This window comes from Macrotis lagotis, chromosome 2 (assembly GCF_037893015.1).
Source record: "Macrotis lagotis isolate mMagLag1 chromosome 2, bilby.v1.9.chrom.fasta, whole genome shotgun sequence".
NCBI classification, from domain to species: Eukaryota; Metazoa; Chordata; class Mammalia; order Peramelemorphia; family Peramelidae; genus Macrotis; species Macrotis lagotis.
Genome location: NC_133659.1, coordinates 95,009,508 through 95,036,798, shown reverse-complemented (window position 1 = coordinate 95,036,798; position 27,291 = coordinate 95,009,508). Strand labels below are relative to the sequence as shown.

The 27,291-nt window shown below is 35.2% G+C and overlaps 1 protein-coding gene and 2 pseudogenes across 2 annotated transcripts in view; 2 read left to right on the top strand and 1 right to left on the bottom strand.

The window, feature by feature from the left end:
* ZBTB41 (zinc finger and BTB domain containing 41) overlaps window positions 1-27,291 on the top strand; it is a 70,220-nt gene that overhangs the window by 28,061 nt on the left and 14,868 nt on the right. For both annotated transcript variants that reach the window (XM_074222284.1, XM_074222285.1), the window contains exons 6-9: window positions 18,495-18,624; window positions 23,721-23,816; window positions 25,261-25,367; window positions 26,737-26,842. In XM_074222284.1, coding sequence (XP_074078385.1) covers window positions 18,495-18,624; window positions 23,721-23,816; window positions 25,261-25,367; window positions 26,737-26,842 — 439 coding nt within the window. The remainder of the gene's footprint in view (window positions 1-18,494; window positions 18,625-23,720; window positions 23,817-25,260; window positions 25,368-26,736; window positions 26,843-27,291) is intronic.
* LOC141512921 (large ribosomal subunit protein uL3 pseudogene) lies at window positions 8,348-11,537 on the top strand (annotated as a pseudogene).
* Window positions 16,941-17,514, bottom strand: LOC141512922 (programmed cell death protein 6 pseudogene; annotated as a pseudogene).

The window sequence follows — 27,291 nt, the reverse complement described above, 5'->3', positions numbered from 1 at the left end:
CAAGTAATTGCAAATGGGTTATATGTGTACAGTCATGCTGGACATTTCCATATTTAGTCATGTTGTAAAAGAAGAATCAGAATTATTTTTGATCATTGTAGCTAAGTCAATCTTAGTTGATCATCATTTAATGTTGCTGTTCATGTGTACAATGTTCTGGTTATTGTCACTTCACTCAACATCAATTGATGTAAATCTTTCCAGGTTTTACTGAAATCCACTTTCTCATTATTTCTTACAGAACAATAATATCCCATCACATTCATATACCACAATCCCCAATTGATGAGTATCCCTTTAATTTCCAAAAAAGAACTGCAACAAATATTTTTGTACATGTGGGCTTTTTACCCTTTTTTGTGATCTCTTTGGAATACAGAACTAGTAATGGTATTGCTGGAATAAATAAAGAGTATGAACAGTTTTATAGCCCTTTGAGCCTAGTTCCAAATTGCTCTCCAGAATGGTTGGATCAGTTCACCAATTCTACCAACACTGCATTAATGTCCCAGTTTTCCCACATTCTCTCATTTCATTTTTTTTTTGTCATTTTAGCCAGTATGATAGATATGAGGTGGTATGTCAGAGATGTTTTAATTTGCATTTCTCTAGTCAATAATAATTTTTCAGATGACTTTAGTTAAGCTTTAATTTCTTTATCTGCAAACTACCTGTTCATATCTTTTGACCATTTTTCAATTGAAGCTAGCATTCTTATAAATTTGACTTTGTTCTTATATATTCAAGAAATGAGGCCTTTAGCAGACAGAAACACTAGTTATGAAAATTGTTTCCAGCTTTCTGCATTCCTTCTGATCTTGGTTGCTTTGGTTTTATTTATGCAAAAACTTGTTAATTTAATGTAATCAAAATTAGCCACTTTACATTTTGTAATATTCTCTATCTCTTGTTTCTTCATAAATTTTTCACACACACTCCCCAGCTCTAACAGGTAAACTATTCTTTGTATTTCTGATAGGCTTATGGCATTACCCTTACGTCTAAATCCTCTACCCATTTTGACCTTATCTTTGAATAGGATGTGAAATTTTGGTCAATGCCTGGTTTTCTGCCATATTATTTAATAGTTTTCCTAGCAGTTATTATCAAATGGTGAGTTCTTATCCTGGCTGAAGTCTTTGGATTTATCAAACAATAAATTCTAAGAGTTATTTTCTACTGTTTCTTTTTATACGTAATCTCTTCCACTGATCTACTTCTCTATTTCTTAACCAATACTAAACAGTTTTGGTGTATGCCACTTTTTAATATAGTTTTAGATATTGATCAACTAGGCTATCTTCTTTTGCATTTTTTCATTGATTCCCTTGATCTTCTTGAGCTTTTGTTCTTCCAGATGAATTTTATGATTATTTCTAGCTATTTAAAATAATTTTTTCTTGGGTTGATTGGTATGGCACTCAATAAGTAATTTCATTTAAGTAAAATTGGGTAAAATTTTTAGTGTATTAGCTCAGCCGAAGCAAGAGCTATTGACATTTTTTTCCAGTTGTTTATATCTGACTTTATTTGTGTGAAAAATGTTTTTTAAATGTGTTCATTAGTTCTTGGATTTGTTTTGACGGGTAGACTCCCAAGTATTTTATGTTGCCTACAGTTACTTTATTTTTCTTATTATTTATTTATTTATTTAGGATTTTTGCAAGGCAAATGGGGTTAAGTGGCTTGCCCAAGGCTACACAGCTAGGTAATTATTCAAGTGTCTAAGCCTGGATTTGAACCCAGGTATTCCTGACTCCAGGGCCGGTGCTTTATCCACTGCGCCACCTAGCCACCCCACCTACAGTTACTTTAAATGGAATTCTTCTTTCTATCTCTTGCTTCTAGGCTTTGATGGTAATACATACATACATACATACATATACATGTACATACATACATACATATGTACATATATGTTTGTGTGTGTATAAATGCTGATGATTTATGTGGGTTTATTTTATGTCCTGTAACTTTGCTAAAATTGCTAATTGTTTCAATTTTCAAGGATTCACTAAATATATCATCTGCAAAGAATGGGAGTTATGAGTCCTCATTGCCTATTCTAATTCATTCACTTTATTTTTCTTCTCTTATTGCTGAAGCTAATATTACTAATACAGTATTGAATAAAAGTGGTGCAAGGGGGTTCCTTGTTTCACTCCTGATCTAAGTTGGCAATGCTTCTAGCCTATCTCCTTTACATAGAATTCTTGGTGAAGGTTTTAGATAGATACTGCTTATGATTTTAAGAAAAACTCCCATTTTCTCCTATATATTCTAGTGTTTTTAACAAGAATGGATTCTGTATTTTGCCAAAAACCTTTTCAGCATCTATTAAGATAATCATATAATTTTTATTAGTTTTGTTATTGATTTGGTCAATTATGCTGATTGTTTTTCTTAATATTGAACTCATCTTTCATTTCTAGTATAAATCCTACCTGATCATAGTGTATTATCCTAGTGATACTGTGCTGTAATCATGTTGCTAATGTTTTTAAAATTTTTTGCATCAGTATTGATTAGGGAAATTGGTCTATAATTTTCTTTGTCTAGTTTAACTTCCTGGTTTAGGTTTATTGGTTATAATGTCATATTGGAGTCATAAAAGGAATTTGGCTGGACTCTTCTTTGACTTTTTTCAAATTGTTTATGTATGTAGAATTGGAGTTAATTGTTCTTTAAATGTTTGGTAGAATTAATTTTAAACTATCTGTTCCAAATTTTTTCTTTGGGAGTTTATTGATGGCTTATTCTATTTTTTCTGAAATGTAATTATTTAATATTTTTATTTCCTCTTCTGTTAATTTGGGCAATTTATATTTTTGTAAATGTTCATCCTTTTACTTAGGTTGTCATTTATTGTCAGACAGTTGAGCAAATTTTTAGTCTATTTTTACATGGCCCCCTAATTGCATGCAGTTTTTATTGTAACATGATCTGAAAAGGATATATTTAATCCTCATGCATTTCTGTATTTGATTGTGAGTTTTTTAATGCCCTAATACATGATCAATTTTTGTGTTGGTGTACCTCTAAGAAAAAAGTATATTCCTGACTAGCCCCTTTCAGTTTTCTCCAGAGGTCATATCTAACTTTTCTTTCTTTTTTTTTTTTTTTTTTGAGTTTAACAAATGTGGATTTTATTTTAAGTTCATTTTTTATTATTGTAATAATCTTGTTGTGAGAGTAAACAAATCCCCCCCCCAAAAGATAGAAAAACCTCAAGAATAGTGAGAGACAAAAAAAAAAAAAGCGTACTTCAGGCTACGTTCAGATCCCAAAAACTCTGTCTCTGGGATGAATTGCCTTCTTTATCATAAATCCACCAGAGAAATTGTTTCAATATGTTTCCCACAGTTGCTATTACTAGCTGTATTTCCCTCCACTCTATTCTTCCCCACTCTCATTTATTCTATTCTCTTTCTCCTTTCACCCTGTCCCTGTTTGGAAGTGTGTTGTATCTGAGTACCCTCTCCCATGATCTTCCCTATCTTCTGTCACCTATTCCCCCTTCCCTCTCCCCATTACCTCTTATCCCATCCCTTTCCTCTCATTTTTCTCTAGGGTAAGATATATTTCTATTCCCCATTTAAGTGTGTATATTATTTCCTCTCTGAGCAATTTCTGATGCGGATGAAGGTTCACTTATTCCCCCTTACTTTTCCTCTGTTGCAAAAGCTTTTTTCCTAGACTCTGGTATGAGAAATATTTTAGCTGCTTCTTCCTCTCCTTTTCCTTCCTCCCTTTCCTTTATCACCCATTGACTCCATCTTTTTACTATATTATACCATTATATTCAGCTCCTTCCTGTGCTTTGTCTATATATGTTCCTTCTAACTGCTCTTATAAATGAGAAGGTTCATATGAGTTATCTGTATATTCTTCCCATGTAGGGATACAAGCAGTTCAACATCATTAAGTTCCTCATAATTAGTCCTTCTCATCCACCCTCTCTATGGTTCACCTGAATCCTGTACTTGGAGATCAAACTTTCTATTCAGCTCTGATTGTTTCACTAGGAAAGTTTGAAAGTCCTCTGTTTCATTGAAAGTCCATCTTTTCCCCTGAAAGAGGATATACAGTTTTGTTGCGTAGTTGATTCTTGGTTGTAATCCAAACTCTTTTGCTTCTGGAATATCATATTCCAAGTCCTACAAGCCCTTAATGTAGATGCTGCCAAATCCTATGTAATCTGGACTATAATACCATGGTAGTTGAATTGTTTGTTTCAAGCAGCTTGTATTATTTTCTTTGACTTAGGAGTTTTGGAATTTGGCTACAATATTCCTGGGAGTTTTTCTTTTGGGATCTCTTTCAGGAGGTGATTGGTGATTTCCCTCAATTTCTATTTTATCCTCTGCTTCTAGGATCTCAGGACAGTTTTGCTATATTCTTGAAAAATGAAGTCTAGGCTCTTTTCCTGCATGATTTTAAGGTATCCCAATAATTTTTAAATGATCTCTCCTGAATCTGTTTTCAAGGTCACTTGTTTTTCCAAATGAGATACTTCACATTTTCTTCTAATTTTTGGTTCTTTGGTATTGTTTTATTTCTTCCTGATTTCTTGTAGTCACTGACTTCCTTTAGCTCCATTCTATATATGAAGAAGTTATTTTCTTCAGAGACGTGTTTTTTTTTATCTCCTTTTTAAAGTGTTCTCCTCTTTTGCCTTTTGGGTTTTTTTTTTCCATTTGGCCTAAACTGGTTTTTAACTTGTTATTTTCTTCAGTATTTTTTGTATTTCTTTCACCAAGTTGCTGACTTGGTTTTCCTGGTTTATCTGCATTTCTCTCATTTCTCTTCCAGATTTTTCCTCTACCTCCCTCAATTGCTGTTCAAATACTTCTTTGAGCTCATCCATAGCCTGAGCCCATTTTCTATTTATTTTGGAGCTTTTAGGTACAGAAGCTTCAATTTTGTCATCTTCTAGGTATGTATTGTGATCCTCTATGGGGCCAAAGTGATTTTCTATGGCCAGATTCTACTTTTTCTATTGTTTGCTCATTTCCTCAACTTATGACTGATTTACCGCACTTCCAAGGCCTTGGGGGGGAGGGGGTTTGGGGACAACCCAAAGGGACCTTAATTCCTCCAAGGTCTTATGAGAGGCTTTGACTGCTCTCTTCCCTGTGCTTTGTTATGTCTAACCACAGGCCCTCTCCCTCTGTCCTGGAGCTGTGAGGAGGGTCCCTGCTCAGATGTGGTAGTATGGGAGCCCAGATGAGTGTGGGCAAACAGCAGAGTCCTTTCCCAGGGAGAGCAGAAATACCTCTGCCATCTCCTCTGACCCCCTTACCATGGGTTGAGCACTCTCTGGAAGTGCTGGGTGGCTTTGCCAATTCCTGCTGCAGATTCTTACTGCAGGGCTGCTGTGAGGCCAGTGCTCTGCTCCATGCTCACTCTAGTGTGGCAAAGTTCTCTCACCACTCCTTGATCCCTAGGGCAAGAGGTCTGGAAACTAACCCCTCTGCCATGGACTCAGGCACTCCACAGGCTGTTCCTGGAAGAGTGGAGCTGGTTTGCTCTGGCCCAGCTGCACTGTCCTGGGGCAGCACTGCGATTCTTTCCAACCCCCAGTCCTTGTGAAACAGACCCTTCCTACAGAACTTCTAAGTTGTCTTGGACTGGGAAATTGTATCACTCAGTCTTTCTATGGGTTCTGCCACTCTAAATTTGGGCTATAGTCCTAATATGATGGCTTTGGGAGTTTTTTGAGAAACGAGATTCCAGTAATTCCTGCCTTCATACTGCCATTTTGGCTCTGCTCCCAAATGTCCATATCTAACTTTTTAAAAATTTTGTTCACCTCAACCTCCTTGTTTATTTTGTGGCTAGATGTATCAGATTCTGGGAGAGAGAGGTTGAGGTCCCCTACTGTTATATTTCTGCTTTCTATGACTTACTGTAACTCATTTAGCTTCTCTTCCCCCCCCCCTTTGGTGGCAATGGGGCTAAGTGACTTGCCCAAGGTCACACAGCTAGGTAATTAAATGTCTGGGGCTGAATTTGAACTCAGGTTCTCTTGACTCTGGGGCAAGTGCTCAATCCACTGTGCAACCTAGCTGCCCTGCTTCTCTTCTGTGAATTTGGATGCTCCATCAATTGGTACATATATATATGTTTATTATTGCTATTACTTCACTGTCTGTGGTACTTTTTTAGGGAGATGTAGTTTCCTTCCTTATCCCTTTTAATGAGATCTATTTTTGCTTTTGATTTGTCTGAGATAAGGATTACTACCCTTGCATTTTTTTACTTTAGTTGAAGCATAATATTTTTTATTCCAGCCTTTTATCTTTACTCTCTGTGTCTCTCTCTGCTTCAAATATTTTTCTTGTAAATAACTATTGTAGGATTCCAATTTTTAATCCACTCTGCTTTCTACTTTTTGTTTTATGGGAGAGTTCATTCCATTCATATTCATAGTTTGATTACTATCTCCGTATTACCTTCCATCCTATTTCTCCCCATTTATACTTTTCTCTCTACTTTTATCCTATCCCTCCTCACCAGTTTTGCTTCTGACCACCACCTCCCTCAGTCTATCCTCCCTTCTTTCAGCCTCCTCTCTTCCCCCCCCCCCCCACCTTTCCCCCTCTCAATTTCCAGTAGGGTAAGATAAATTTCTAAACTGAGTTTATTATTCCCTCTTTGAATAAAACCTGATGAGAGTGAAGTTCAAGCAATTGCCACTCCCTTCCTTCTTTTCCTCTATTGTAAAAGTTCTTTCACCCCTCTTCATGTGATATAATTTATCCTATTCTGCTCCTCCTTTCCTCTTTTTCTGGTACAGTCCTTTTCTTCATGCCTTATTTGGTTTTTAAAAGTCTGAAGTGATGCTGTAGGAGTTATAATTAGTATTAGCAATACTGAGCCTATAAAAAAATATTTGTGAGGTGAGGGAAAAAAAGGAGAGTAATAGCATTAAAATTCCTGAGAACTCCCTTAATCGCTGGTTGCTTCAGTTTCCTCAGTTGTAAAATAGGGGCACCTTAAAGATTAAAACTGAGAAAGTGGGAGCTAATGATTTTATAAAAGACAAGAATCAGTCAAGCAAAAATTTTAAAAAAGAAAAGAAAATGTAAGATGCTATAATTTAAGAGATAATTTAAGAATTAGTGAACTACCTGAAAGCCTTGATTAAAGGGGTAGAAAAGAGACTGGATAACATCTTTCAAGAAATCATCAAGTAAAATTGCCCTGCTATCCTAGAACCAGAGAGAAAACAGTAATTGAAAGATTCCACTGATTATCTCCTGAAAGAGATTCCAAAATAAAAATACCAAGGAATACTGTAGCCAAATTCCAGAATTATCAGTTCAAAGCAATGAACCAACTTGATTTGAAGCAAATCGAATATCAAGGAGCCACAGGACTTGGCAACCTCTGCATTAAAATATCAGAGGGTCACTTCAGAGTTTTAAAAACCATTTGGATAATGCTCTTCTTGAAACTTTTTAGTTTTATTGTCTTTGAAAATACGAAAAATGTTGTCAGAGCCCACCTTATAGTGCTCTAAATGTACCATGATCATTTCAGGAGTGCACTAGAACTTGACTTATACTTAACATTATGTTATGCAGCCTTTTAAATTGGTCAGATTTTATATGTAGACTCCTGTGTTATGTAGAGGGAATGAAGAAAAATTTTTTTAGTCTCCATCTTCATGGAAACTTTAAGCTTTTTCAAGGTTATTTGTTTATGGTCAAATTTGATCTTTACTGTCCTTTCAATTTTTTTTTTAAGGCTAAACTCCATGAATGAATCTCTGTTGAGCATAATTTTTCCAGATCATCATTCCAGGTCTTTATATCTTGATTATGTCATTCTCTCTTTTCTGGCATCCTAATAAACTTGCCTTCATCTAAGTCATTCTGTAGATTGTTCTGTCATCCTTACTTTCCAATCTTCAGGCTTTCCCTGACTATTTTGGGGCTACAGGTGATTTTCAGATCTGTTCATCTTTCCTGACCTCCAGTTTTGTATCTCCAACTACCTGTTAAACATGTCAGTATGGATATCCTATAGATAATTCAAACTCAACCTGTCCAAAAACTCAGAAGCTTTCCCTGAAACCTTCCTTTTCCTAACCTCTCTCTGTTACCTTTGAGGACTCTACCATTCTTCCAATCAGCCAAGTACCCAACCTACTTGTACTGTTTGACTCCTGTATCCCACTAATTCCATGTAACTAATCTGTTAATTAGTCTCACACTTCTACATTTACAAAATTGGTCAAGCTAAATCTTTATTTTCTTTTACATGGTCAGTTTTTTTTTAAAAAAGGATAAATGTGTTCCCAGCTTGCTTTGTTCACAGTCACAGCCACAACACCTGCTTCATGTCCTACAGGAATTTCCCAGCTCCCAGGCAACAGTCTCTGAGCTTCCTACCTTGAAAGAGAAGGATTAGGTACTGGAGGAAGATGAAGAGCTTCCCCAAAGAGGACCTCACCAAACCTATCCACCTGACAGTCTTTCTGGGTATAAGGCAGGCCAGATCCACATTATTTGAGAGTTGGATAGACTTGGCTCAAAGATCAACATGAAGGAAGTGATCAAAAACATCACCATTGTGGAGATACCTCATCTGAGTTCTTTGATGAAACCCCAGGAGGCCTCCAGAGCTTCAAAACCACCTTTGCAGAGCATAACAGTAATGAGTGTAAGAGGTGATTCTACAAGAACTGCCATTAAATCCCATGAGAAGGTCACCAAATACTGCAAGAATTGGCAAGATGGTGGCAACAGAAAGCAGCTGGAGAAAAATTTCAACAAAATGAATAAGTATTGCTAGGTGATCCAAATCATTGTCATCACCCAGATACTGCTGTTCCCTCTGAGGCAGAAGTCTCACCTGATGGAAATCCAAGGCAATGATGGCAGGTTGTCTGATAAATTGAACTTGTCTATGAAAAGCTGGAGCAGTATGTACCTGTGTCCAAAGGATGAGATGATTGATGTCCTTGAAGTGACTATGGACAAGGTATAGAAAGGTGTTACCAGCCACTGGAATACAAAGAAAAGGCCCCCAAAACCCCACCACGGCTTGTGTAAGGTGATGTGTATTAAAGTTTGGCATACTGTCCATATAACCTTTTCTGTGACTCAGAAGGGCTATCACCATTGTACCAAGATCAGTAAAAAAAATCTATAGGATTGGCCAGGGCTACCAGATCAGGGATGATAAGCTGATCAAAAACAATTTGTGATCTGTCTGATAAGAGCATCAACCCTCTAGGAGGCTTTGTCCATATTGGTGAAGTGATGAATGACTTTATCATGTTAAAAGGCTATGTCATTGGGACCAGTAAATGAGTCTTCACCCTGTGAAAGTCTCTGCTGGTTCAGACCAAATTTCATACCTTGTAGAAGATCAGTTTGAAATTTATTAACCCCCCCCCCCAAAAACAATTGACTATGGTCACGTCCAGACTGTGGAAGAAAAGAAAACTTTCATAGGACCTCTCAAAAAGGACCATGTTGCAAAAAGAAGATTACCTAATGTTTCCAAACCAACTTGGAGCTGGTGAATTGTCATGTAAGACTTTACATGAATATTTCACTCCTGGACTTTTACAGTGGGTTTCTGATCGATCTTCCTGCCTCAAGTTTCTACCTACTTCAGTCTTTCCTATGCTCAGCCACCAAAGTGATTTTCTTCAAGTTCATGTTTGATTATTTGTCATCCCATCTCTGAGTCAGTAAATTCTAGTAGCTAACTTATTATTTTTAGGATCAAATATGAAATCCTCTATAGGGCATTTAAAGCTCTCCACAGAGACCAGAAAAAATGATAGAGTAGGAAGAAGCCATATAGTCTGGCTTTCCCTATAGCTATTCCAGGAAAAATTTTAGCAGAGTATCAAAATAAGTAGTGATTGAGAAATTTTTAAGAAATTTAATTAAGTGATCTTTCTAGACCAAGATCACAAATTCATCTCATAGGCAAATTACTATGACAGAAACTGTGGAACAGAAGTAGACTACAATTACAGATTCAATTCCTAGATTGTTTGTAGGATTGTTGCTCTTACACCAGAATGAATTTTGATTCAGCCTCCTCAACTTAGAACTGGGGTAATCAGGAAGCTCTTTGATTCTCTCTTTTTTTTTAATTGTATTATTTTTATTTTTAATTTTTTTAATTTACGTTTTTTATTTATTTACACATTACTAAAATAGCCTTGTTGTAAGAGTAAACCATCCCCCTCCCCCCACAAAAAATCAAAAACCTCATGAGAAATAAAGTGAAAGAAAGGGGAAAAAAAAATGTGCTTCTGTGTTCCGATTCCATCAGCTCTGTCTCCATGGTGGATCTCATTCTTTATCATAAGTCCATCAAAGAAGTTACTCCCATATTTTTCCACAGTTGCTTTTGTTGATTGTAGTTCCCTCCATCCATTTCTCCCCACTACCATTCATTATATTTTCTCTCTCCTTTCACTCTGTCCCTCTTCAAAAGTGTGCTGTGGGGCAGCTGAATGGAGCAGCAGACAGAGTGCCTGGGGTTAGGAGGCCCCAAGCCTACATTCCACCCCAGAGATCCAGCAACCACCCAGCCATGGGGTCCGGACATGTCACCCTATTCCACCACCTTGCTAAAAGTAAAAAAGAAAATGTGTTATATCTGACTGTCCTCTCCCATGATCTACCCTCTCCTCTATCATCTACATACTCCCCTCCCCTTTCCTATCTCCTTTCTTCCATCTCCTTTTTCTTCTAGATTTCTATATTATGTGAAATATCTTAACATTCCTCCTACTTTTCCTTTCTCTCAGTACATTTCCTTTTCACCCATTGGCTCCATTTTTACAATATATTATACCTTCAAATTCAGCTCCCTCCTATTCCTTGTCTACATATGCTTCTTCTGACTGCTCTAATAAATGAGAAGGTTCATATGAATATTATCTGTATCATCTTCCCATGCAGGAACACATGCAGTTCAACATCATTAAATGCCTCATAATTTACCCTTTTCATCTACTCTCCATACTTCACCTGAGTCCTCCACTTGAACTCACACTTTCTGTTTAGCTCTGGTCATTTTATCAGGAATATTTGAAATTCCCCTGGTTCATTGAAAGTCCATCTTCCCCTGGAAGAGGATGTTCAGTTTTGCTGTGTAGTTGATTCTCAGTTGCATTCCAAGCTCTTTTGCCTTCCATAATATTATATTTCAAGCCCTATGAGCCCTTAATGTAGACATTGCTAAGTCCTGTGTAATTCTGACTGAAGCACAACAATATTTGAATTGTGTCCTTCTGGCTGCTTTTAATATTTTCTGTCTGTCTTGGGAGTTCTGGAACTTGAATATAATACTCCTGGGGGTTATTTTTTTTTTGATATCTTTCTTCAAGAGATCTGAGAATTCTCTCAATTTCTGTTTTATCCTCTGCTTCTAGGATTTCAGGGCAATTTTCCTGTAGAAATTCTTTAAAAAGAAAGTCAAGGTCAAGGGGGCAGCTAGGTGGTGCAGTGGATAGAGTACCAGCCCTGGAGTCAGGAGGACCTGAGTTCAACACTGACCTCAGACACTTAATAATTACCTAGCTGTGTGACCTTGGGCAAGTCACTTAACCCCACTGCCTTTTTCTTTTTCTTTTTTCTTTTGGAAGGCAGTGGAGTTAAGTGACTTATCCAAGGTCACACAGCTAGGCAATTCTTTAGTGTCTGAGATTGGATTTAAACTCGGGTCCTCCTGACTCCAGAGCTGAGGCTTTATCCACTACGCCACCTAGCTGCACTGCCCACTGCCTTTCAAAAAAAAAAAGACCCAAAAATGAAGTCAAGGCTCTTCCTGATCATGCCTTGCAGGTAGCCCAATTATTTTTAATTTGTCTCTTCTGGATCTGTTTTCCAGATCAGTTGTTTTTTTCCAATGAGATATTTCACTTTTTCTTCTAGTTTTTTTTTGGGGGGGGGGGCATTGTGTTATTGTTTCTTGATTCTTCACAAGGTCCATCAGCTTCCTTTAGCTCCATTCTACATTTGTAGGAGTTGTTTTCTTCAGAGAACTTTCATATCTCCTTTTCCATCTGGCCCATTCTGCTTTTTTAAGGTAATTTCCTTATTAACTTTTTGGATTGCTTTTTCCATTTGACCCAAACTAGTTTTTAATAGGTTGTTTTCTTCAGCATTTTTTTGAACATCCTTGACTAAATTTTGCTGAGTTGGTTTTCATGATTTTCTTGCATCTCTCATTTCTCTTCCCAATTTCCCCCCTACCTCCCTTACTTGATTTTCAAAATCTTTTTTTGAGCTCTGCCATAGTATGAGCCCAACTCCTATTTTTCTTGTAGGCTTTGGATACAGAAACTTGGACTTTCTTATCTTCTGAGTGTGTACTTTGATCTTCCATGGGACCAAATTAACTGTCTATGGTTAGGTTCCTCTTTTTTTTCTGTTTACTCATTTCTCCAGCCTGTGCCCTGGTTTCAGGGTGCTTCCCAAGCTTTTAAGTATTATTGGGACACCCCTGCAAGGTCCTCAGTTCCTTCAAGGTCTTATGAGAGGCTCTGACTGCTCTGTTGTCTGTGCTCTGATCTGTGGATGACCACAAGTCCTCCCTTCTTCCCTGGAGCTGTGAGGAAGGTCTCTGCTGTATGGCATTGGGGAACTCCAGACTGGGACTAGGGTCTGAATATGGACAAAACTCAAGAGTTCTGTACCAAGGACAGGAAAGGAATGGCTGCCAGACACATCCCTGCTCAGCAGCTCCACAGGTCTGCTTCCATTTCTTGGGATCTGGGCTACTTTGAAGGCCATGAGTGAGCTAAGGGCCATGACTACACTGAGGGTCATGGCTGTGTTGAGGACCAAGCTGGCTTAGACTTTGTCCTCACTCTGGCAGAGGTTTCTTTGCTGATCTTCCAAGTTATGCTTGGTGTTCCCTGGGTTGGCAGGTCAGGAAACTGCTTCTGCTGCCATGAGTCAGTGCTCCCAGGGACCTAGGCACCACACCAGCTGTTTCTGGAAGGCAGGAGCTCCTTTGCACTGGTGTGGCAATCTTGGCTGTGCTGCCATCCCCTCCAACCCATGGAACAGAGCCTTCCCACAATCTTCCAGGTTACCTTGGATTGGAGAATTGCCTCACTGGATCTTTCTATGAGTTCTGTCTCTTGAAAATTTAGTTAAGAGTCGTAATTTTAAGATTTTTGAAATATTTTAGAGAGAGCTGTAAAAATTAGCTCTCATGCTGTCATTTTGGCTCTGTCCCTCAGATCTTTGGTTCTCAATCTTTTATCTTTTATGTCTGCCACCCAACTGATAGAACTGGAGTCAGCAACTTTTGACTGGAACTTAACCCAGTAGCAAGTAGTGATTATGCTGACTAAATTCAAATTAGAATCTAGAGCCTAGAAAGCCCAGGAAGGTGATAAGTATATAGATCATACAAGTGTTCATACTATAGAGGACCTACTCATAGTTTATAGTTCTCTAGTCTTGAATGTCCTCTGACATTTGAAGAATACAGAACATTGAGTACTCAGAGAAAGTAGCAGCAGGACTCTAGATAAGATTTTCTAGGAATATGTAAGGAAAACAGTTTCATCATTAATATGTAAGACCTGGCCCTAACACAAGGTTTCAGTCTGGTAAGGTTGGATTATTAATGAGTTAAAAGGTTAAATGAGTTAAAAATTTAAAAAAAAAGAGCAATTATGATACCAGATATACCCAAGGCATAAATCCAGAAGATTATTACTTCAAAACATAGAAGCAAAGGAACAAAGAAAATAAAACTTGGTCACAAGATTAATTATAATTCCTATAAGAAATGAAATGAAGTTTTTTTAAGTTAAAAATAATATAAATGAAATGAGAATGAATGCTTTAGAGGAAAGACTTGGAAAGAGAGTACTACTACTAGCATAAGCATTACAAAATCTAACACATATAACACTATGAAAATTAGAATGGACCAAACCTTGGGAGTAGAAAAAATATTAAAACAAAGTCAAAAATTTTCAAAAATAGAAGAACAATTAAGGTATTGATTCTGAAAAACAGTTAATGTAGAAAACCAATTATTCATTTGTGCAAATCTTTATGATCCCATTTGGGGTATTCTTGGCAAGTAGTTTGCCATTTTCTTCTCCATTTCATTTTATGGATAAGGAAACTGAGACAAACAGGGTTAAGTGATTCAACCAGGGTCACATAACTAATAAGAATCTTAGACCAGATTTGAACTCAAATCTTTTTTGACTCCAAGCCCAGAAAGAATTCTCTCCATTGTACCACTTAGCTGTCTGGAAAAGAGATTATGAGTTGCTGAACTACTCAAAAGGACAGAAAATGAATCTGGATATCATATTTCAAGAAATGGAACATTGCCTAGACATATTAGAACAAAAGAGGAAAATGAAAACAAAGACTCCATCCATCAACTCCTAAAGGAAACCTCCAAATGAATACTCTTATGAATGCCATAGCCAAAACCAAAAGTTTCTATGTTTAAAAAATACTGCAAGCCATCAGAAAGAAAATTTGAATGTCCCCCAATTGAAAAATGGTCAAAGGATATGAAGATGTAATTCTCAGACAAAGAAATCAAGGCTATCTATACTCCTATGAAAAATTCCTCTAAATCATTATTGATTAGAGAAATGCAAATTAAAGCATCTCTGCGGTATCACCTCACACCTCTTAGATTAGTCAATATGACTAGAAAGGAAAATGATCAATGTAGGAAAGAATGTGGAAAATTGGGACACTGTTGGTGGAGTTGGGAACTGATCCAACTTTTTGGGAGATTCATTTGGAATTATGTCTAAAGGGCAATAAAACCATGCACACCCTTAAATCTAGCAATTCCACTACTGGTTATATATCCTGAAGAGATCATGAAAAAGGGTAAAAATATTCATAGCAGCTCTTTTGGTAGTGGCAAAGAATTGAAAATTGAGGGAATGCATCAGTTGGGAAATGCTGAACAAATTGTGGTATATGTATGTGATGGAACACTATTGTTCTATAAAAAATGAGGGATGAATTTCTGGAAAGACTTACATGAATCAATGCTGAGTAAAGTGAGCAGAACAGAAGAACATTATACACAGCATTAAGATGATCAACTGATGAACTTCTTCATCTCAGCAGTACAATTTTGAAAGAGAAGGAACTGTGGAATTTAAATGAAGACCAATCTTTAATTTTTAAATATCTTCAATTTTTAAAAATTGTCTTGTGTATTATATTACTTTGTTCTAATATTTTCTTCTGCTTGGCTCTGGTTCTTCTCACAGTATGCTTACTGTCAATCTTTGTTTAACATGGTTATTAAACATAGAGCTTATCAGTTTGCTTTCTGTCAGGGGGAGGGAGGAAGGAGGAAGAAAAAATTGTAAAATTCAAAACCTTAAAAAATGAATGATTAAAAACTATGATTGCATGTAGTCAGATAAATAAAATATTTATATTATATATATATATTTTAAAAATTTTAAGTGTCAAGCTATATAATCAGTATCAGACAAGATTTAGTAGATATCAAAATAAAAGAGGGCAAAGAATGGGCTATGGTAGTTCAAAAGGTCAAAAAATATTTAGACTTAAAATTTAAAAAGCCTAATTTCTAAGAGACAGGAGATAAAAAGGGGAAAGGAATTAGGAAAGGATGGAGTTTGCATTATTTGCATTTTAATGTAGGGGTATATTGTTACAAGTGTTGTCTCATAACTGATGTTATTGGGGATCATAGAGAAACAGCCAAATAACAAGGAGAGTCTAGGAGTTGTTTTGATTATCTTAAAAGAAGAAAGGCAAAAGAAGGAAAAAAAAACACTAGGAAGAGTGAGAAAACTTATTTCACATAATTAGAGGATAGAAGTAGAAATTAATGGAAAAGAGGAAAGGGGAGCAATGGGTGTCTTTTGAACTTCACTTTCATATGAACTGGACAGAGGAGTTTAGAACATACACAAAAAAACATGCAAAATTTTGTGAAGAAATGCATTTATTCAAAAGGGAAATGAGAGGAGCAAGAAGAGGGAGAGAAGAGAAAGAAAGGGAGTGAATAAGCATTTATATAGTGCCTAGTATGTACCAGACATTGGCTAAGCACTTTGCAAATATCTCATTTGGTCTTCACTACAATATTATGATTCTGGTTGAAATGAGAATTTATAAGCAGAGTAGAATAAACCATTAGCTTAAAGGGGATCATGAAATGGATTTAGCAGGAAAGAAAGTCTATGCAACCAATATAAATAAATTGATTTGTTTGACTATAAATATTTGTTACAAGATGTTTTTTATTTAATTTTTTTTTTGAGTAGGTGAGAATGACAGAAAAGGAACATTGGAGGAGATATGGGGAAATTAAGGCAATAATGCACTGTTGTGATTGTGGTCTGATCCAATTATTCTAAAGGGCAGTTTGTAACAGAGTGCTATAACACTGTGCATACCCTTTGATCCAGCTAGGTCTATTTTTTTTTTGTCTTTTCCATTTTCTTTATTGCTTATGTTACATATTAAAATGGATATAATAAACCCCTTTTACAAAAGTAAGGCACATGAAAAGCCTTATGTGCAAGTTCCATACTATTTTAAAATTCTGATTCTTTAGAAGCATTCTGACAGGAGTGGAGACATCTACAAAAGATAAAATGCATTTTTCATGCAGGATACCAGAAGCAAAGCTACACATATTCAACTTCATGGCACAAATGACCACAAACTAAATCCATTTTTGCATCTGGAGAACTACATGCCTATAGTTACTATGGTAAAATATCAATTAGCCTTTTCACATATATACAGTTAGGATTCTGAAACATCAACATATCAATTGTATAAAATATTGGAGGAAGACAATCTTGAGTTGCATCAGTGTTTCTTTTCATTACGTGATAAAACAGGGGATTTGGCATTTACAGTCTTTTTTTCCCATTAAGTCCCATTGATAACCTCCAAAGGTGAGTGTTATACAATACTAAAGACCATGGAAAGGTACTGTTCACAAGACACTTGAATCCAGCCATCCTGATCGGTATCATAGTGCCGGAATATATCTGACAACCTTTGTAAGACAATGCAGCTTTGAATGAAATCATCAAAAGCAATCTGTCCTCTTCCTTGTCTGTCAAACTTTCATGTAAGGATATCATGAAACTGGTCAGATAGTCGATAACCATAACCTGATAATGCTAGCTTAAGTTCATTTTTGTCAATTATTACAGAGTTGTCTCTATCATATGTCGGGAAGACATTCTGCCAATTTGTGATATACTTCCAAACTCCAGTGAATTCACTAAAGTTCACACCTGCTTTGTTCTCTCGGTCAAACATAGATAAGATTGATCTAACAGTCACAGGATTAAATGGAGTCCATGTGCCATTGGATAACACTTGTTGAAGTTCATTGTCAGAGATTATTCCACTCCTGTCTTTATCAGCCTGATGAAAGACATTCCACAGGAAACTGGTCCTGCCGTGATGCAGCAGCCATGGGCCAGGGGCTGCCCCCGGGGCCCGACCGGTAGGGGTAGGTGGCCATGGGCTGGTGGGAAGCAGGACGGGGAGCGCTGAGCGCCAAGGTGAGAGAATGGCTCCATGGGGCTTCTTCACTTCCGCTTTCTGCTCTCCAGCTAGGTCTATTTTTTAAAAAATTTATAGCAGCTCTTTTTGTCATGGTAGAAGATTTGGAGATTGATGGAATATCCATCAGTTGGGGAATGACTGACTAGTTGTGGTATATGGTTGTAATGAAATACTATTTGCTATAAGAAATAAGTACAGTTTTTCAGAGAACCCTGGAAAGACTTACATGACCTGATGCAAAGTGAAGTAAACAGAACTAGAATATTGTACATGGAAACAATAAATATAGTATGATGATGAATGGTGTTTGACTTAGCTTTTCTCAGCATTGCAATGATCCAAGACAATTACATTGAACTCATGACAAAAATGCTATCCACCTCCAGAGAAAAAACTGATAAGAGTTGGATTGCAGGTAGAAGCATTTCATTTTAATTTTTTGTGGGTTTCTTTTTTTTGGTCTATATTTTCTTTCCCAGTATGACTAATATGAAAATATTTCATATAATTGTACATGTTTAACCTATACCAAATTGCTTACCATCTCAGGGAGGAATGAAAGAGAGAATTTGGGACACAGAATTTAAAACAAAATACTAAAAATTGTTTTTACTTGTAATTGGGGGAAATAATTTTCAAAAGGTGATTAAAAGTAAAAAAAGTATATTAAAGTATATTAAAAATTAATTTTAAAAAATCCCTCAAAAATCTTGCTCATTTTTATATTTCTACTCTTAAACTTCCCTTTCCTCCATGTAGTTTATGATCCAGCAACACCTGCCTTATTGCAGTTTCTACTGTATCTTTTTAGTGGATGTCTCTCATACTTGGAATGCTCTTCCTCTTTGCCTCTGCACCCTGACAGAGGCAGACATTTATTCCGTGTCCTTTCATTTAACTTGAATAAATACATTTTCTTTCACTTTTCCATTTTAGGTCCATTTCCTTGTGATATTTGTGGTCGCCAGTTCAATGACACTGGAAATTTGAAACGACACATAGAATGTACTCATGGTGGAAAGAGAAAATGGACTTGTTTTATATGTGGAAAATCAGTAAGAGAAAGGTGAGGTTTTCAATCCAGAGACCTCATCTCAATTTGATGATATGCTAAATAGGAAAATATAGTTAATGGTTATTAGAAAAAAATGACAAATAATGATAAGCTGGAGAATATTTCTAGAAGGTTGAGCAGAATGCTGAAGAGTCAAGATCATGTCATATGAACATTAACTAAAAGAACTGGTATTATACAATCTGAAGGAGAGCAGACTTGGGACATATTGGAAAGAACTTCAGGTGGAAGAGGAGGTACTAAGCTTGATCTTTTTTTTGCAGAAGGCAGAGCTAGCTGCAACTTGTGGAAATTACAAAGGCAAATTTAGATTTGATAGAAGAAAAAAAGCACATCAATAGAGCTCTGCAAAGTGGAATTTGTAACTTCAGGAGATAGCAGTTTCCCCCTTAATGAATGAATGAGTGAAAGAAAACATTTAGTAATTGTTATTATGCAAAGCACTATGGTTTTCAGTGTCTTCAAGCAAAAACTGGATGATCATGTTTAGGTATGCATTGGACTAGACTTTGGAGATACCTTCCAACTCATATTCTGTGATTAACTCACACTGATTGATGTATTTTATGCCTGAAAACTTTTAATTTTGTTAGAACAATTCCAGTCCACTTTTGAATAGCTTTGATTGATTTAATTGTTAATAAAATTTTTTCTCATTTGAGCTTGATTCCTACTTTTCAATTAAATTAAACTCTTTATATTGTCCTGTAGGTCAGGTAGAGCAAATCTAATCACTATTCCACATGAAAGTGCAATTTCAGGACTATTTTTTAAACCAGATTTTCTGTTTGTTATTAGGACCACAAGACTATAGATCTACAACTGGAAAGGTACCTCAGAAGTCATCTAGTTCAACCCCCCTTATTTGACAGCTGAGGAAACAGAACTACAGAAATTAAGAAACTTGTTCAAGGTCACAGGTAGTGTCAGGGGTGGGATTTGAACCCAGGTCCTTTAATTCAATAGTCAGTGTTCTTTCAAGTGTTCCATGGTGCCTTCTCCATTATTAGTCAATGAACTTTCAAAAATGAAAGTTAAAATTAAGCTCTGAATTTATTATCTTTACAAATCAGTGATAAAGTTGGATCCCAGGCTTTAGAGTTAGAAGAGAATTTAGAGATTATCTGGTCTATTTCTAATTTTACAGGAGAGGAAACAAATCCAAAGGGAAAAAGGTGACCTACCCCAGGAATAGGATTTGACTTACAACTTTTCTGTGACCTGAAGTGAATTACATCTTTATTGTGTCTCCATTCTAGTATTGTTATATCTTCATTAACAGCACCATCTGCTGGTGTAGTTAACTTCTTCAACTCTTACTTTTCAACCATACTGGATAGATGAAACAAATAAAAATGAAACTATAAGAGTATAATTTAAATAACTTTTTCCAAAAGTCATCAAAAAGTATAAATTTCTCTTTACCAGCAGATTATATCGTATCTTAGACAAGCTTTAAGGAGACAGGTACAGCAGTAACAAGCCTTTAATGTGGAGTGGCAGAAGTGGCTTCTTAGAAATATGTGCCCTAAATCACCTAAGTGTTTTATGGCTGGGCAGACCTTCTAAAAATTTCATGACTAAATGACATAAAGAAAATATCATTTATTCATTGGATGCTTAGTGTGATTAAGAACAATCCAAAAAAATGGAATTGTTTAACCTGTATTAACCTGTTTAACCAAGATTTATATTGGTTTTTTTCCTTACTTTCTGGTTACTGGGTGTTACTGACTTGTTATTGAAACATTGTTTTGATGGAATAGAAAATCTCTGAGTAATGAAAAGACAATAGTCCTTTGTGTTATAAAAGACAGTGGCAGTAATGATAATGATAGTGGGTAAGATGTACATATTATATTATCATATATTTATTAATCTATAATAAATACATTAATTTATAATGAATATATTAACAACAAATATGTAATATATATTATATATAATAAGATTTATACCTGCTATATGTCAGGCACTTTTCAGAACATTTTACAAATACCCCATTTGATCCTTGTTAATAATCCTTTGAAGTAGATTATCCCCATTTTATAGATTAAGAAACTGAGGCAAACAGAGGTTAAGTGACTGATTCAATAGAATTGATAAGAGTCTGAGGCCATATTTGAACTCAGGTCTTCCTGATTCCAGACTCAGTGCTTTGTACTGTGGCATCATCTAGCTGCTTGGGAAATAATAGTACAGGGAACTTGACAGAGGGAGCTTCCTCAGTGAAGAGTTTTCAACAATGTGAAATCAGAGGTCTAGGCCAAAATAAAATTGTTAGTCAAAATGTTTAAAACTTTAAGAATAGATAATTATCATTGATAAATCACTTTATTTCTATATAGACCAGGAATTATTGAAGTGGGTAATGATTAGAAGAAATTATATTGGCTTATGTGTGAATTGAATTTATTGAATTATTTTACTATTTTAATTATACTAGTGCTCCCCTTTCCTGTCTGACCGTAATTCTTTCTTTGACCCTTCGGTATGCATACTTTTCTTTTTGTTAGGTTTGACTGCATTTTTTTTTGGTTGTCTTTGTCTCTGTCTCTTTCCCCTTTTTGTATTCTCCTTGTTCCCCTTCCCCATTCTCTCCTCTCTGTTTTCTCTTTCCTTTCCCCTCTCTTCTAAATCTGTTATGAATCTTAAGTTCCTGGGTTTGGATCCAAAGTAGAAACTGAATGAATTGTTGTTTCTTTAAAAGATCAGATAGTTACTCACTGAATAACTGGTTCAAAAGATTAATACATTTGTTATCATGAAAAAGAAGAAGTTTCCTTGGTAACCTGGTCTGTGTATTTAACATTTTTAACAATTCCGTGGATAAAGGCCTAGATAATGTGGTTATCAAATTTTCATTTGACACAAAACTCATGGGAATGGATACGTTATAGCCTTAAATTAGGGGCACCATATTTTAGAAAAGATATTGATAAGCTAGAGTCTGATCATGATATTGAAGGATCTCAACGTCATTTGAGATGTTGTTTGAAGGAACTGGAGGTGTTTTCTGTAGAGAATAGTATACTTGTTTGGGACATTATTGGGGGTAGTGGAAGAGCAATATCTTAAGTGATTTAAAGCACTATCATATTGAAGGGTTGTAATTGTTCTTGACGGCCTTACTGTAATAGGAATATAGAATTAATTAACAAATAGATTTCACTCCAAAGTAAGGAAACATTCACTAGCAAAACTGTAAGAATTGGCTGAACTCCTGGGCCCGAGTGTATTCTTTCTCTCACTGAAGGTCTTTCAACAGTGCTTGACTAACTCTTGTCAAACATACTGAAGAAGACTTTCCTAATAAAGTATAGGTTGGACTAGGTGTCATCTAGGGATACACAGAGCACTGAAATTCTTTAATTTGTTCCTTTAATGCTTTAGATTAAGGAATATCTTTAAATATTATTCCGAATAAAGAATGGTTAGGTAATGTTACTAAATTTCATTAATGAATATTTTTGCTGTTGTTCAGTCATTCAGTTGGATCTGATTCTGTTATCCTGTGAATCATATAGTCACTAGGGGTTTCATAGCAATACTTTTCCTTTACTGGATTAAGACGGACAAAGAAGGCCCAGAGGTCTTCCTGACTTCAATACCAGCACTCACTCCACTGAGCCACCTAGCTGCCTCCTATTTAGGAATATGCTATCTGTATATAATAAAACAGATCAGTACACTATAATTCTGAAAATTCAGGCAGTAATTTCAGAAAGGACTCAATATACTGGTTTTTATTCATTATTTTTTCTCAACACTCCCTCCCCAGATACATCATTGAATCTCTATCACTCCTCAAGAATGTACTGCTTTTACTTTCTATGTCTTTGGAAAGAAAATAAGGCAATAGGGAACTTATCCCTCTTGTTTTTTCTCACTAATGGCTTTTCTACTTTGCTTATAAAAATCTAAAGCACATGAATAAATTTTCCTTCAACAGTTGAATTACAGAGCACATTTTATCTAATACCAATTCCTCTAGTTTATTACTTCAAGCAAATATCAACATTCTTGGATGGTCTTCATGAGTTGCTTTGGTTGGAAAAAAATTAATCACTCAGTAACTGATCATAACTGGTGATGATTCTCTTATGCTTGACCAAAATACTTATTAAATGCTAGTTGACTTATGTAGAAGAAAAAAATAATATTGAATTATGCTCTACAATTTTAGTTTCAAACCCTAAGATAACTTAATTTAATTTAATATTAATTGAAAATAGTCATTTCTGGCTTGGAGAGATGTTCAAGCTAGTATACACCCCCCTTGTTGAGAATTGCAGTGCTAATTGTTACATATTCTTTGTGAACTTAATTTATTGTTTTGTTGATTATATTTAAGAAAGCAATTGAGCAAGTAAATGCTAATGTAGATTAAGCAAAAAAGGAATGTCAGGTGTTTTCATAGCCTTTTATTATACATTTATTAGCATCTCCCTGTACTCAGATAACATTTATAGGAATGTTGACCAAGGAAAAATAATCACAATATATAAAAATACAGTTTGGGCTAATATTACAGAATTGTTGAATAAACTAGTTATCATCTGTTTGCTCCTGAGTTAAACCTGCATTAGTATAACTCTTCTTTTTCATCTTTATCTTAATCTTTTCTTAATAAAAATTGGATGGATGCATCTACCAGGTCTATACAATGATATACCAAGTAAGACCTGAACAAGTATTACCATTTTTTGGTACATCTTCAACTGTAACCTCCCAAGTCTTACTGTAGTTACGTCAATTAATTGGAACTTCAAACTAGCCATTGGTAATGACAACACTAGAATTTGCAATAGCAGACATTAGAGAGGGTTGGTTGTTTATTTTACTACTTCATTTCATCTTGCTTTAGTATGTCTTTGGGATATATTTACATGCACTATACCTATTAACAATGATCTTAAGTATCATGATGGGATAGTTTGCTACTAGATTTAATTCTTCAATTTTCTGGTTTAACAGACCCCCAAACATTTAAGTCTATATCCTGTTTCCTAAATTTTAAACTATAAAGCAGAGATACCTATAAACAGCATCATTAAATGGTGATGGTACATTATTTTTGTATGCAGAACTACCTTAAAAGAACATTTGAGGATTCATAGTGGAGAAAAACCTCACCTGTGTAGTATTTGTGGGCAGAGTTTTCGCCATGGCAGCTCATACAGGTACAGTAAAGCTAAAGTTTAATAAATAATGCAAGATGAAATTGTCACCAATCTGTGACTTTGTGTGTTATGTCTGTGTGTGTGTGTGTGTGTGTGTGTGTGTGTGTGTGTGTGTGTGTGTATGTGTGTGTGTATTTTTTTTTTTTAGTCTTAGGGCTAATTACAACAAAAAAAAATTCTTGATCAATCTATAGGACATAAGCTGACCATAAACACAGATTTATGAAGGTGAATCAGCCTTCTGTTTCATAACTTTATATCTATTGATATTACAACTATCCTTAAATAAAATTAATTTGAGATATTTTCACATCAAGAAAGAACCTATTATACAAAAGTACTATTATGTACAAAGAATTTGTTAAATATGTATTGGAGTTTCCAAGTTGTTTTTCTCTGGTTTTTGTTATTTTAGTAGATTAATGTTTCATGTTAGGAAATATTCTCCATATTATTAATTTCAGAAATTGTTTAATTATTATACATTTGCTTTTTCATGAGACTAATCTCTGATTATATTTACAATTCATTTGTGTGAGAGAATTTTTGTGGGGGGAGAGGAGAAATGGTGGTAAACAACTAGAAGAAATTTGAAGATAAACACATATCTCTTCTTTACTAATACTGATGTAAGGATTTTAAGTCAACATTTTAAAATTATTTCCTTTTTATCATCTGAATTTCATCCAGTTTTAAGAAAAATAAAAATGGTATAATTCCATTTATTTCCTCATTTACTTTTATGCTCAAAGAAGCACAAAATATGTTTTCCAGCAATTTAGTAGTCATTAGGTGTTCCCCCCAATAAAACATGCTTGATTGTAATTTCTCAGATTTTCTATAATCTGTGTTAGCATGTGAATAAAGTAAAATTTGAAAAATTTTAAAATAGGATTGTCATAAAAATAAATACTTGGGAAGGGGAGGGGATTCTATTTTTAAAAATGTAAATATTAGTAAAACACTTGGTTTTAAAAGGAAAGGGGAATGAATCATTTTCTGTATTATTCAAAAGAAATGATAGCCTCAAAATTTTTTACTTTACCATTTGGCAGGTAATATATTAACACAGCTCATATGTTTTGCTCATTCTGTGCCCTAAAGTGACTCTTTTCATGTTTCAGTCCTATTTCTGGCAATTCCTAGACGTGGTGGTAAGGAGCGGTCATTTAGAAAGCCCAGTGGATGCAGTCATTTAGAAAGCCTAGTGGGCAGGGTAGAGTAGCCCAGGAAAAGTAGTAAGGGAATATGTAGAAATATTGGCAGGAACATATAGGGAGAGGGATAACAACTTCGTACCCAGTTGTGTGGTAATGGAGAGAATACCATGAATCATAGATATAAAACTGATAATATATGTATATTTGAGAGAGGATTTTATATTCAGAACTTATTGTTTCTTTTACTCTCACACTAATATAAATTCCTTTCAATATTGCTCTAGACTTCACTTACGAGTCCATCATGATGATAAGAGATATGAATGTGATGAATGTGGAAAAACATTTATTCGTCATGACCATCTTACAAAACACAAAAAAATACATTCAGGTAGGCAGTATCTTGTAATAATGTTTTAGAAAATATAAGGCAAATGGAAGGGAAATAATATTGTGATTATTCATAATAGCTCATTTTTGTCATTTAATGTATGTTGAAGCTGTTTTGAATATGGACTCATCTGTTTCATGTTTTAGTACTTTTTAAAAAAAAGTCTACATTCTGGACAATGATGCTTCATGTATTCTACAGGCTTAAGTGGAATACTTAATATTTGGCGATGTATAATTGGAATATTGGTGATGTCTTAGATGGAAAGACCAAGATTGTATTTTACACTTTGATATATTGGTCGGATAATAGAGTTCTAGGAGAAATGGGGAGGAGGGTAAGGTTTTTGAGATTTTTCATGTCACAGTGAGCTTTTGAAGCCCTCTTTGTGGAAAAGGGTTCTTTTGTAGTAACCCTGATCAATTTCAGATCTTCACACTGTATTTATAATTTTCAAACTCTGGGGATTTCTCTCATATTTTCCTCTCAGATTGATGTTCAGGAAGTGCTAAGAGAGCCAACTCTGTGCGTACAGTAATGGGAGAGACAACTATGAGCACAGTAGAACAGGTGATTATTATTATTATAAACATAATGTACATGTCAAATATGCTATCATCAATAGTTATTCCTCAGACATTTCCATGAGGTAGGTTGCTATTGTTTTATCACCACTTATCAGAGATGCTAAGGAATTGGTGATTTCTTCATGCATTTATAGTGACAGTCCTAGGATTCAATTTCTAAATTCTTCATACTACCTTGTGCGTTTGGGTCAGGCATGAGTTTTGAAAATCAATAAACCTTAAAATATTAAAAAGGCAAAAAGATACCTAGAACTTAATTTCTATTTGTATTTTGGCTCATTGGGAATGTAAGAAATCCCCAAGGGTGAAAAATCATTTTTAAATTAGAATACAAAGATCTGAAAATGTTCAGGTCCCCATTTTAAATAATATAATTTCTTCTTATGGTGTTAATTTACATTTTGTGGTTCTTGATAGCTTGAAAAATATTCATGGGGTGGAAAACTGAGTTTTGAAGTAATCTCAGTTATCTTGCTACTTTACTTTAAAAGTTGATGTTTGAAGTCTCCAATAAGAGACTGCACCTTCTTCTCCAAGTGGGGAGAAGACTCTTAACCAGGATAATAAGCTTAAATTCTTGGAAGAAAGAAGTTTGAGTGAGAAGTAGAAGGGCACCCAGAATAAAAGGTAACTGAGATTCTGATGCTTTATTTAATTCCTGGCATCTTTCTCATCATTGTGATTATAAAAAAAGAAAAGCCCAACAAAAACAAAAAATTTCTGAAGGAACTGAAATGTTTACTGCATTATAATTATGATTTTGTCTGACTCCTTATTTCAAGGTGAAAAAGCTCACCAATGTGAAGAATGTGGAAAATGTTTTGGCCGTAGGGATCACCTCACTGTTCATTATAAAAGTGTTCACCTTGGTGAGAAAGTGTGGCAAAAGTAAGTAAAAATCTTCAGCTTTATACAGGGCTCACATTAGGTAAGTCATTCATTGACATCATCTTGAAATCTTGTCTTAAAAAGTGTCTTTTGTGTGCAAAACATTAATAAGTGTTTTCAGGGAAATAATGAAAATCAACAGGATACATTCACAAATTTAGAGACTTCATGAAAGATATTAAATATGAATGACTGAAATAGAAACCAAGACAGAAGTTTATAAGAAATAAAATCTAAGGAAAATATAAGACAAAGCTAGAGTGAGGCAAAAAACAATTAGAGAAGAGTTAAAATGTGATTTGAATCTTTAATTTGTGATTAATATCTAATCAGTCACAGCAATTGGCAGTGAGGTTGAAAGGACATCCCAGACAGAGATTTAGTTGAGGACACAAATTATAGGACTTGTTCACAAGTTGAAATATAGGTCAGTTTGACTGAACTTATTT